General features: G+C 38.0%; 1 protein-coding gene across 1 annotated transcript; it reads right to left on the minus strand.

The window, feature by feature from the left end:
• Positions 1-644: 644 nt before the first annotated feature.
• On the minus strand, positions 645-12,930 carry axdnd1 (axonemal dynein light chain domain containing 1). Its single transcript, XM_062424830.1, has 24 exons — positions 12,861-12,930; positions 11,892-12,049; positions 11,697-11,800; positions 11,283-11,376; positions 10,989-11,074; positions 10,779-10,835; positions 9,934-10,042; positions 9,393-9,514; positions 8,974-9,114; positions 8,688-8,792; positions 8,134-8,254; positions 7,720-7,821; positions 7,447-7,613; positions 7,066-7,135; positions 6,115-6,349; positions 5,316-5,497; positions 4,675-4,761; positions 3,904-4,094; positions 3,592-3,682; positions 3,322-3,465; positions 2,084-2,185; positions 1,521-1,612; positions 855-994; positions 645-760 (listed from the first exon to the last, which is right to left on the minus strand). The coding sequence occupies exons 1-24, from the start codon at positions 12,928-12,930 to the stop codon at positions 645-647; spliced, it is 2,886 nt and encodes a 961-aa protein (XP_062280814.1).
• Between the last annotated feature and the right edge of the window lie 483 nt (positions 12,931-13,413).

The raw sequence follows: 13,413 nt of genomic DNA on the forward strand, positions 1-13,413 counted from the left end.
CAAATAAATTAGGGTGTTTTAGACTAGTGAGCTTTGCATTGAAGGGTTTTAGAGCCTCTACTGTAAGTAAATTGGGTTTGTGTAACAATTTGACCATTTCCATGTCTTGAAAAGTTTGTGGGAATAGGTTAAAAAAAGGTAACGTAAGTAAAAATAATATTCACTCTTCATACATATACAGTAATATCTCCTAGTTTAGTTTAGTTTGCTCTTTCTTTCTCAGTAATAGTAACTATAAAGTGATGAGGTTAAGTATCATATTATATGACCTAACCTGGTCATTTAGTGTGTCTAAATGAAATTCAATACAATCTAACTTCAGCCTAGAAATAAAGGTTAAGAAGAGTCTGATGTGGAGGTGGAAGTGAACATTCATACAAGGGAGAACAGGGAAAACCTCCTGTTAGTTTTTAATACTTGAATGTCAGCACTGGTGAATGATTTTTTTTTTATTCCTGTGTGCTAGACTACTTTGAACACAGTACATATGCACAAAAATTCATTATACTGTTGATATTTTTCTGGTGTTATGAGTGTGACTGTGATTGAGTATATGTGAGGAATTTCTCTGGCCTTTGTTAAAAGAGAGAACACATAGGAAACAAAAAATCGCCCCAACATTACATATGAAGGCTGGTGTCAGATCAGCGTTTCTTGGTCTTTTTGGGGCTGCTTGATGATTTGGCTTCAGAAGCAGTTTTCTTTGGAGGAGCTGGGGCTGTTACTGGTGGTGGGGAAGGTGGTGGTACTTCCTTTTTCTCTGCAACACAAACAGAGCACCTCTGTGCTTTAACATGTTATTTCTTTAATGAAGCTCAGCTAAAAGTTTATACAGTTAGTTATTTGCACAATACCGTCACTACTTTTGGGCTCCAGGCTGGACTGATCCTCCAGTCGTTTCTCCAGGTCTTTAATCTTCTCCAGTGCTGCCTGGAGGGCCTCCTCAGCTTTCAGAGCACGCTGCTCAGCACTCTGAACCTGCAGTTCGGACTCACTGACAAACACATGGAGACAATAAATCTGGCATAGAAGCCCTTCATACATCGACAGGTCAATAGAGACTCATTCACTTTCTGAGCAACTGCACTCAGCTGAAGTATGGTGACGTGTACCAATGATCAACAGCAATGTTTGATGGTTACTGAAGCAAAATGATTATATGTACTTCCCTGTTGCCCTCTTGATGTGATTTTGTTTAATAAACTTCACTAGAGTCTGCCAAATGTAAAAGCTTCTTTTTCACTAATTGTGAAAGGCAAAACAAAAGCTATATTTTCAGCCATGGTGGTGACTGCTGCTCATGCTAGCTACCCAATTCTTAGAGGAAAAAATCATTATTGTCTGTGAGGCAGAAAAGAGCAAACAGGTAGCAAGTGTTGAGAATACTACATGGAAAATCTTTCAAAAACTAGATATAAAAGGATGGAGTACTGTTTTGAGCACTCAGAGAGGTGCAGGTTAATAACATATATCGTCCAGTAATAAGAGTGTTCTACTGAACCAAAACAAGGTAAACTTACTGCAGTTCCTGTTGCAGTATTCCTACTGTGGTCAGATCACTAAAAGCTTTCTGGGCTTCATCTGTTGCTGGAGACACAACCAGTTCCTCAGTCTGACAGACAGGGACAGAAACACAGACAGGCCTTTTCTATTCTATACAAAAGTGAAGGCATGGCACTAATATACGCAAAATACAACAAGAAAAAAAAGAGAATTATAGGAAATAAAACAGATTATTTGAAAGTAGCAAATGTAATTGAAATGTTTCTTTTGGACAAATTAAATAATTAATGTGGACTACAAGCTTTTATTAGTAAAGTGGACTGCATTGAAAGAATAGTTTTTCTTTTTAGTTGTGAATGTGCATATTATGTTTTGCTGTATAGTGGAATCATTCTATTCTCAACAACAGGCAACTGAGCTTTTTATGTACATCATATTTGTGTTGCAGCACAATACATACATGACTGTACATATACTTTCTGTGTCTTGTACTTAAATATTTGTTAAAACAAGAGTATTATCTAACACACTGAAACAATGTATGCAGATTTTTCAAACGTGTGTGATGTAATTGTCTAACCTCACTCAGCCGCACACTGCTCTCTCCCAGCTTTCTTTGTGTGATGTTTCCGTCATAGTCAATTAGATTCACCACTAGACTCTCGCAAACCATTAGCTCCCCCTGCAGGACAAGAGCAACACTGTTCAATTTTGAGACCCCTCTGTAAAATTCCCTTGTGTCTGTAACACAAATCCAATGATATTCCAAAGTTGACCTGAGGGAACAAGATAACACGGTAAAATAAAGCATTTTGCATCACAAAAAGGTGTGCAATCAGTTATTATCTGTTTTTTGTTTTGTCAAATGTGCAAACTAAGATTTATCCAATAACACTTCGATGAAACGGTATTAATAGCTGACAAATCTCTTTTTGATCTTGTTCTCCAGCAGCACTCTGTAATGAAACATAGAGCACTATCACTGTCCTCATTGTAACCCTTATAATTAGTTCTCATAATTAATTCTGTAAAAGCAGTTATAAATACTTTATCTGTCACACATGAACATTATGAGAAATTATAATTCAGGTTTGATAACACAATAAATGGAAACCAACCAATCCAATCCAAATTTATAGACAAGTGATTTATGGGAATGATTTAATGAATTAGGTTCAATGTGACGTACTGTGTTTACTGTTCATGCACAAAGTTGTCCAAAGCAGAGTGTAAATGTTACAGTGTTTAATTCAGCTTTTCACTCGTACTTTTCAGCTGTTGATGTTGACTGACCTTGCTCGATTCTGCTTGAATCTCATCTTTGACCTCTTGGACTTCATTATCTGCTGCAGGTTCAGCTGAAACCTCTTTGTTCACCTGAAAACACACGCACACATATCATGGCCATCATCAAAATGGAAAAAATAACACTGACTTTTGATCCTGAACAAAAATATATGCTTTTGATGTTCATTATGCTTTAACTGTCATTATTTCCAGCTGTCAAACTTTGCCTTGAGGTGATCACAATCTTAAATGAGTAAGGCCTTGATTACAGTAAGACATGATAAATCGATCATGACACATTTTCTGAAATCGACTCTACTTAGTTTACACTAGCAATGACCCGCCACCAGCCTTTTAAAAATTAAGAATAGGTGATAATGTAATTTCACAGAAACCATTTGATCAAATGTTTGAATCAAATGCTTTACGTCACATATAAGCACTCACTGTTGCTCTTCATGAGCAGTCACATTTGAATGAAAATTCAAATTAGGTTTGTCCATGTGGGATGCATTTGAGTTGAATCCTCACCAGAGACTTCAGGCTGTCTGCTGGAGAGACAGGCAGATCACTGCTGGAAGAGGGGTCAGCCTGTCTGACAGACAGCTCCACAGAGCCACCTTCTACTCCTGAGAGCAGGATCATACAAGTCTCCACCCAATCCATGCAGTCTGTCTGAGGACAGATACAGTAACTTAGAGTACACTGCAAAGCTTACCATTACAGATCTTGTCAGCTTAACAGTTTGACACCCCTGCTGGATTTTTGTAATTTTTTTGCACATATCAACTCAATGTTTACCTGCAACTTTCTGAACTCATTCATCTCATTTCCATCCTTAACTTGACGTGGGTTCTGCAGAATCTGTTCCTCCACAATCAGCTGGCATGAGCTAAAGTGCAAAAACACACATCTGCGATTACTGAGCCCCAGAGAAAATCCTCCCGTCAATACCCTCTAATACTCTAATATCTTTTAGTAACTAAACATGCTTTAGGCATCATTTCTTTTCTGTATGTTTTTGAGTTATTACTGCACTCTATAGAAAAATTCTATTTTATTTATTCTGCATCTGAAATGTAAAGTGTAAATGGTAGGTACAACTTACGTTACCTGGTTATGTATCTGGAAAAAAAGTCCAGTTTCTCAGCCAACACTTTGGCATCCTCATCCAGTTTCTGTAGCGAGATGTTTGTAATGTATTGGTGTTCCTGTTCTTGGCTCTGCTCCTCACTATGGTCAGGGACCATAAGGAGCAACATATCCAACATCCAGTGGGTCTCAGCCAATTTAATGGAAGTAACCTAGTAGGAGAGAGAATACTTAAACTTGAGACAGCACCTTTGTACATTACAGTAACATTTTTAACAACAGAAAGCCAAACTACTGCAGGGTATCACTCTCCTCTCCCTCAACAACTGCCCCAATGAAGGCCCTGAAACCACACATCTATAGAGACAAAATATCCCTGAGAAAAAACAAGCAGGCAAGAAGAACCTGCAATGATGTGGAATAAATGACCGAGATATGTGGCTTAGAGCCTTTTTCTGCAGAGGGAGCTCAAGTGAACATGACAGTTCAAAGATCAGAGCATGGGTTAGGAAGTATTGGAAGTGAAAGAAGAGAAGTGGGCTAATATAGTAGATGGCAAAATAGTGACGTATCAAATTAGAAAATCGGGCAAAAACAGGAAAGAACTCTTTATGGACACCCTTGTTTGAGGTTGATACAATATTTAAGCAATGAATAGCTAAGCAAACATATTGATTAAATAGATAATAATAAGGTATCTTTTTGCACTATCATCCATTTGTGTTTTTGCACCATTTTTAAAAATAGTATAAACCTCTATTGACAGTTCAGCTGCACATTGTTGATGCTCACCTCCTCCATTAGTCTCTGGTTCTCACTGTCAGTGAAACTGGACAGGCTGGTTATGAACTCCTGCACTTGGTCTAACACCTTTTCTGTCTCTGTACTGTTATAAACACATAAACACACAACAAAGTCCATAACTTAGACCATGACTACTAGCAAGTATCTTTGTATTTTTTCTGATATCATCAAACTTAATAAATGCATTTCTACAGAAAGTATTAATAAACAATTAGGGGATTTGAATGAGATTTAAAATCAAAGTTGTGGGTGGATGGCAATACTGAGACCATAGTTATGATTTGCATGAATTAGCAAATCTTTGTTGCTGTGTTGGTTAAACATCTGGCACATTCTAATAATAAGTAATAGATCATTGACAGGTATTTGTGAGACAACCACAGTACATGCATATTTGAAACTGCATATCTGATAAACAAAAAATGTGTTGTAGCTACTGAAGAACATTCTAAAATGTTATCATGGAGGTAAACTTTTCTACAAAATACTGACAAATAAAGCACCTGTTTTTTCAATTTTTAAATGCATGCAATGCTGAGACAGATTACTTTATACATCTTAGGTGGCAGTGCTGCCACTAAATGAAAAACTTACTAAAGGTTGGGCTTTTGTTTGTCCTTTTCATTCACTGTCTGCACAATGGAGATCTTCTGCAAGGCTTCTTCAGTGAAACTTTGCCAATTGCGCAGTGCCTTTTCCAGCCTCAGCCAATCAAAGACAGCCATCATTTCTGGACGGCCAATCACTGCCCCAAGCTTCGCTACCCAGGACTCTATCAACCCGTGCAGTGACATGATCAGTCCGTGGATTCCTGAAACAGCATGGCTGGAATAAGTTCTAACAGATCAGTCCACATCCCAATGATTTACATTTTATTCCCCACAATGAAACCACCAAGAGCATGTTGTTGCACAAGGTTTGTGAATTAATTGATTTATAAATCATTAAGCCTATAAACAGTCTCCTTAGACTGTGTTATTGACAAAGCTCATACAAAAACAAGAGGCAGATATATGAAGTCTCTGGAATTAGAATGCGTGTGTGTGTGTGTGTGTGTGTGTGTGTGTGTGTGTGTGTGTGTGTGTGTGTGTGTGTACAAGGTATTATTCATGTTATGGTAACATAAATATTTTGTCAAACTTGCCTCACTTTTGGAGACAAAAAGCAAGTCCCCATAACATTAATTAATACAATTTAGTTCCAAGTACTGGTAAAGATTAATGTTGGGGTCAGAATAAGTCTCGAGGAAAATAATGTAAGTCAATGCATTGTCCTCTGAAGTGATGTTTTTTTGATGTCCATTTAGACTGCAGACAAACATGAACCAAATAAGTGCCAAGTGATAGTGTCTGTAGACCTCAAAATCATACTCTTTAGCTCCTTCAAAATTTCTCACATGTTCAAAAATGTGAGTATATCGGCCCTCACCACTCTCTCCACTGGCTTGCGTTTCCAACTGTTTGTGATGCTCAGATATAACCCTGCCCAGCTCCCTTAGGACTTCCTGGCCTGCAGGAGGTTCATCATGAGGGCCCATGTGTCTTCTGAACAGCTGAAGGCTCAAATCCAACCACCTTTCCTGAACACAGCCAAGTTCACCTAATGTCTGCTGGCAGCAGAGCAGTTCTTCACCTTGATAGTGCTCACACTGCAGGGCCAATGTCTGCAGAGAAAAGGACAACAAAGAACAATAAAGGGAAATCTGCTGTTTAATGAATATACTGTATGACCCAACATTCACCATATACACTAGATATTTTTAATACAATCTAAAGGAAGGTTCGTTAAGTGTCCACTATCTTTGTCTACTGCCACACACAGTGTGGATCACATATCAGTTTATGAGAGAGCAAAATACTGTACCTTAAAAACATATGGAACTACTACTTTGTCCTGATCTGAAGCAAGTTTGAATATCAAACCAAGTGTTCACTGCTTAGTTAAGACTTAATCACACAACTTTTTATGGATAATTCATTTCTGAGAAAGTTTTAAAGCAGATGACAGATTAGTGTTTAGAGGTGGACAGATATGAGGTAGACAAGATGAAAATTAGATGACAGAGGTGAGACACAACAGATATGTATGACAGCATGACATAGATGAGACTGATCAGATGTGGCAAGTGATGATAAACATTGGAGATGAGGCTAACGGGAGATAAAAGTGATGAGATGATGTTATTAGAAACATTATACAAATTAGAAAGATCAAATACAATGTGGCAATGATATTATAGTTTGGAATCAGTTGTCAGAAATAAGAGACATGAGAAAGATGATAGAGGTAAGACACATTAGATGGATAACATTAATAATGGTTACAAGAAAAACACAAGCACAAACACACACACACACAGAAAGTAAATAGCTGTCTTACTTCTGACCACTGCTTCATATCAGCATGAATCCCTTCCACTGAAGTGTTCTCATATTTTGGGTCACTACACCTTGAGAAAAGGAGAAGGGGCATCATTGGCACACACACACACACACACACACACACACACACACACACACACACACACACACACACACACACACACACACAGATAAATAAATTGTTCTTGAAGATAACGACTTACATTACACTGGGTGTAAACTTCCAATAAAAGTGTAAAATTAGGTTATTATAGTTTTCCAATGACCTGAAACATCTAAAGTTCAAATAAAGTTTATTTTAACTTATGGTGGCTTGTAATAAGAGATAGTCATGATAGAATATTAAATAATCTCATTTTGTATCTCCACATATCCTTACTTGTTCTTTGAGGTGCAGAAGGCGAGCCACTTGACGATGCCTTGCTGGATGGCATTGATCTGGTCACACTGAGCGTGCTCAGTCTTCTTCAGCTGACACATGAAAGCAGTCAGATGTTCTCTCCAGTAGTCTGCAAGCTCCATGATGATATCCAGGTCCTCTGTGTCCTACAACAGGATAGTCACTGTCAAAGTCAGAGTGTAACTAAACCACCTAGGATTTTAACAGAGTCATCTGATGAGTTATGGGTTTTTGCCAAAAGAGTATTGTTACCTTTGAAGTGAGGTACATGGTGCAATGCTCTGCTGTCTTAAACCAGCTCAGCTCACTGAAATGCAGCCGTTTGACTAGTTCCAGCTTCTTCACACTGATAACCTAACAATCATAGAAACATATGTTGAAACTTGTTTAGAAACAAATTAAATTAATGTTGGTACCATTCAGAATTTTTGCCATTTTCATTGAGCACTGACAGCCAAATATTTGTCATGTCTATCTGTTTCAACACTGAACATGAATCTTTCAGAAACAACGCCCCAGCAATCCACATTAATAACTTTTTTATTGCTTCTGATAACCAAAATCGATTAATCTATTTCATCTGTCCAGTATAACAGTACATGTGTCACTGACATTCAAGGTGAATACAACTGTAAAAACAACACAAAATAAGCCTGACTCACACACCTTGAGGGCAAGGCAGAAGGTGCGCTTCCTCCAGCAGTCTCTCTCCTCAGTCATCTGGAGCAGCTGAGCCTTAAGGCGACCCCTCTGCAGCTCATACAGCTCGTGGTAACCTTGAACCACACTGAGAAGACACATGGGCCACGTGAGAAGGAACACCAGGTCACATTTTGTACATTTGTACTGCCTGCTTGCTGAACTATTGCTGGGCTTAGGCTCTATCTCAGAAGGTTTGAAAATTAAATAAAAACATTTTTGTAATATTTAATTGATTCTCTTTGACATTTTTTGCAAAATGAATGAAGGATACAGTGTAGAGTGTCCATATCTATAGTACATATCCTTTGTTTTCAAGTATAGGATATCCATATATGTAATGTATCCATGTTTGCATGGATGTTTTTATCAAGGTGCAAATATGAAATAATGAAATAAAATTGCATCAAAATAAATAATGTTTATATTGTTCCTGTTTTTGAATGCATTGACCTGATGTAGAAATAGAGCCGGACTGAATGAACAAAATGTTCTGTTCAGTCCTACGGGGGGGCACTGACTCTGAGTTGGTGTGACTCTGATCAATCGCTTCAGCCAGCTGCTGGTGAGCACGCTCCGCCTGATGGGAGACAAAGGCATCATGGTCTCTGATCCTGGACAGCTCCCTGTGAGCAAGACACACATACACACACACACATCGCACACATACACAATGAGTGCTATTATTTTAATTTCTTGCATTTATTATTTCCTCTTAAAATAGAATAACTCCATCTACATATTCCAATGCTTAATGCAGACATTTATATCTTTCATTATGAACCACCATTCTGACCCCTGACCTACGTGCTGAGCTGCTGGATGGATGTCTTGATGCGGTGGATTTCCTCGGTTAGCCGGCGATCCAGAGCCCGCTGTGCCACTGCCTCTGTGTGCAGAGCCTTCAGACGGCGGGGGATTCGCTCAAGCAGAGACTGGTAGCGCTGTCTAAACACACAAACACGGGAGTTGCTGAAAAAAAGACTCTCTGTGGTCATTACTGGAAAATATTTATTTACTTACGTATATCATAGATGAAAATATGTTAACTCGAGGTAACTCATAATTAACTTGAGGTGACAAAAAACAAATACTTGTGCTTCATTCTATATTAGTTCTTATTTACATCCATATTTCATTATCTGATTTTAAGTAGTTTCAAGGCACGTACAACAAGTAATGAGATTTTGTCATTTTTGCATTGTCCCAACGTGTTGGCTGCTAACCTGAGTTTGGCAAGCAGCTGTCCTCTCTCGGCACATCCCACACTGACCTGCCTGATCAGTTCATGGAAAACAATGTTGTAGATGTTCTGCTCAGTCTGTACCAGCTCCAGCAGACCCTCCATCTGTAAATCATTTCATCACATTGTGTTTATATGTCTACAAATGGCTGTACTTCTATAATAATCACTTTACAGTATCACTGAGCACTTCTGTTTTTCATACACAAACCTAACATGTATACTAATATGTCGAGATTATGACATAAATATTACATGCAAAAGGAAAAAGACACTGCACATTTTGATGTTGACCTGCGGTACATAAAAACCTCCCATTCTTAATCTGACATATTTTAATGATATTCAGAATAGCACTGTTTTTTGTTTTGTTTTGTTTTTCTTTGCAAGTTTTGGGCTATTTACTGAATTAAAATGTTTGCTGGTATGTTCAATTTTCTGTACATGAATGCAGCACAGCACTGATGTTAGCCATACAGATAAATAGAAGCTTGTGTGCTCTGTTTGTTTGTCTGTCTATCTACCTGGGAGAGCTCAGTTAGTTCCTGACTCTGCTGATCCACTCCAGCCTTTTCCAGCATGTCGTCCATCATCCTCATCAGATGAACCACTTCCAGTCTGCCACTGGGCCTCCTGGATACACAGAGCATACACACACATTTGTATTACTATGGGTCAATGACGTATAAGGATTTAGAACAACTCAATTGTAGAATAATAAAAACAAGCATATCTAATGCAGTAGTTCAAACATTCAGAATGTTGTGTACCTGAAGATCCATATTATACATTTGAAATTAAGTGATTTTAATGTTTTTTTTCAAGAATAATTGGCACTGGCCATAAAAAAAGTCATGTGGTGCGACCATGATTCATCTTGAAATAAATGAATTTACTTAACACGCTTCACATCTTTTTTTTTACAAGTTTTCAGTAATATAAAGTGTTTGGAAACAAAGTATTTGCATTTTTTTTTTTAAATCTTTGTAAATGATGGTCTTTTATTTATATAAGACATTTCAAGATGAATCATGGTCGCACCAAATGACTTTTTTTTAAGGCCAGTGCCAATTAATCTTGAAAAACCACCATTAAAATCACTTTCTAATTGTAATATGAATTGTCAGGTACACAACATTCTGAATGTTTGAACTACTGCATTAGATATGCTTGTTTTTATTATTTAAAATTGAGTTGTTGAAAATCCTTATACGTCATTGACCCCTATACATTTACTGACTTTTCTTTTGCAACATACATCCCTTATCCATGAGCACTTTGCCTACTTGGTGATATACAGTACCATTACCTCCTACCAATAAGCTGCTGCTATCTGTAAATAAGATTAAAATATATTTTCTACACTCACAGCGAAGGAAAGACACGTAGCTTCTGCTCATCATCCTGCAGTTGCACTGTGAATGCACTGAGAGAGAGAAGGAACATGAGAGTTTAGAGAGAAACTTTTTCCAATTCCAATTTGATAATGATAATGTAAGAATGCCCAGTTAATATTGGTAAAACAAAGCCTGATTTATCTGTCAACATAAAGACGCTGAATATTTAGAAGTGCACTCACTCCTCAAAGAACTCCAGACTCCGCAGCCCTTTGTTTTTCACAATGTGATATTCTTCTGGGATCAGACTCTCTGAGACACCCAAGTTCTGGGAGATAGAGAGGCTGTGACTACATGACACACTGTAAGCTTCAAACTACTATTAAAACATGCTGCATTTAAGACTGTGGCACTCCCTACCACACATTACAAAAAAAACAACTACCTTGGAAATGTTTTTTAAAGTTAGAAAGACTTTCAAGGTTTCTGTCATGGCAAATTTGACTGACCAAAACAGTTCATCTAAGGCGGTTTACCTGCGCGTCACCGATGCTGCTCCTTTCAGTCAGCGGTGGGAGGGGAGTTGTTCTCTTCTGGGTAACCACAGCATCACACAGGAACGAAATATCCCTGTATGGATACCATCCACACAGAAAAGAGGAAACACACACATTTAGCCTCTTTAGATGATTTGCAGATTGCAGAAAACCAAATTTAAGACTTCTGAGACATCTGATTACGGATTGACATTTAAATTAAAAAAATACTGCTCCTTAAACTACTATAAGAATACTAGTTTAGCTTGACTGGTGTTATGAACAAAGCTAAGACAGAACCAGACAGTTTTGTATTACTCTTTTCTGTATTAGTGTCAAACTAAACATACATACATGTGTACATGACTGACTCTGAATCTACAATGTTCATGTATACTTGTTGATCTAACTGACCTGCCAGCTCCAGTCAGCGATGTTGGCTGCTCCAGAAAGTATTTATATTTCTTGCGTCCTAGCGGGTGTTGCCAGACTGCATCTGGCCGTCTGATTCCACACGCCTTTAAAATACAAATTCAGCTTAGGACCACTGGAGTCAAATGATTTCAGCCCCCTATAGTCAGTTTAAATATAAACGGGGCTCAAAGGTACCTTGCAGTGCCGATGGTGTGCAGTGTGTCCCAGTGTGTTCCTGTTGCAGACTGTGGAGGTAAGGCTGACCAGCAGTTCGTCTGGGATGATCTGGTTGTGAACATAATGTGGCTGTATCTGTCCGCTTTCTGCTGGGACTTCAAAATTCAGTTCTGCCACTGAGAAAACAATGAAGTGAATTTAAACAAACCAGTATGTGTACAGTATGTGTCTTACAGTTTGATATTCCAAACATTATGCACAAGGAGGAAAAATGTATGACACTTCAGGCTTCCCATATTTGATTGATACGTTGCCACAAATTGAGGAAAAAAATCTTTCAAATGCATCAGCTGGAATATTTTTGTTTCTTGAATCTTGGGGGGAAAGGTGTAAATTGTTTACTAGTTTCCTTCAAGGTTTTATATCCTCGATACAATCTGGAAAATTGCACAATTACATTTATGATTTTTTTTTTCTAATTGAATTAGCCATTAAGCTGTTTTGTTTTACTAGTTTTTTCTTTACTATTGTTTTGTTTTATTGTCATAATATGGATGTAATTTGGTTAGTAAAATCTGGGGGGAAATTATGACTTATTATGCGAAGGGCATACACAGTGTACACAGCCTCCACTTTGTAATTAGATAAATAGATTCATGTGACAACAATAAAGTACATACAAGACTGCAGTCAGACATACAATTAAATTATGAGGATAGAGACACAGTAAAATGATAAGCTTATTTCTGTTGCAGTCTTCAGTTTCAGCTTCAGTGAAACATGGAGGACAGCAGTGTATACACATGTAGTTTTGCCTGCCGAACTCATTAACCTAAAATTAATATGTAATTTAAACAAAATATGAATTTATGGGAGGCAGAAAGTTTGGCATTCCAAGCAGTAATGCTTTCCTAAACATGAATGACAGCTGGTTATGTGTTTGTGGAGCTCTGTAAGGCTCAGTTAGCCTCCTCCTGCTGACTTCACCTGTGGTGCCCAGCGCTTTCTCCGACCTCGATGAACTTGGCGCTGAACTGGGTCTCATGGACGCAGACATACCCGCAGAGGTGTTACACGAAGGTTTTGGCAGAACAATTATCAAACTCTAATAAAGTCATGTGGACGAGAAACTAGTTTTAGTTAGCCAAAAAAAAAAGAAAACATCCCGTCTCTTCTTCTCTGTCCCCCTGAGCTTCAACTTCCTGGTCGCGTTGCCATGGAAACGCCTCGGGTTTCTCTATTTCCATGTACACTAAAGTTTGTTCATTAAATAATTAAACAAGATTGTAATAAATAAACTAAGTGAGCACGACATGTATATTGGAAGGGGGAAAAATGCATTTCTATAATTATACAATGTATGTCTATGTGAAATATATGTAATCATAAACAATTGTAATGCTAATCAAGGAGGGACATCAATTATCGTCTTTGTATTGCAGTAGCTCCCTCCCTTATATATACACCCCCACTTCCTGTGCGGGTGGGTGGGTGTCGCCTTTTGCCTCTCTGTAGTCTTTTTTTTTTTTTGTGTTATTAT

This window comes from Scomber scombrus, chromosome 8, assembly GCF_963691925.1.
Source record: "Scomber scombrus chromosome 8, fScoSco1.1, whole genome shotgun sequence".
Taxonomy (NCBI): Eukaryota; Metazoa; Chordata; class Actinopteri; order Scombriformes; family Scombridae; genus Scomber; species Scomber scombrus.

Bases quoted from the DNA above. Each gene is read 5' to 3' on its own strand.
- axdnd1 (XM_062424830.1), bottom strand. From the start codon at position 12,930: ATGTCTGCGTCCATGAGACCCAGTTCAGCGCCAAGTTCATCGAGGTCG. The intron at 4,095-4,674 runs GTGAGCATCAAC...CTCTCCTACTAG, and splicing joins ACCAGAGACTAATGGAGGAG to GTTACTTCCATTAAATTGGC. The intron at 1,613-2,083 runs GTTAGACAATTA...CCTGTCTGTCAG, and splicing joins GCAGTGTGCGGCTGAGTGAG to ACTGAGGAACTGGTTGTGTC.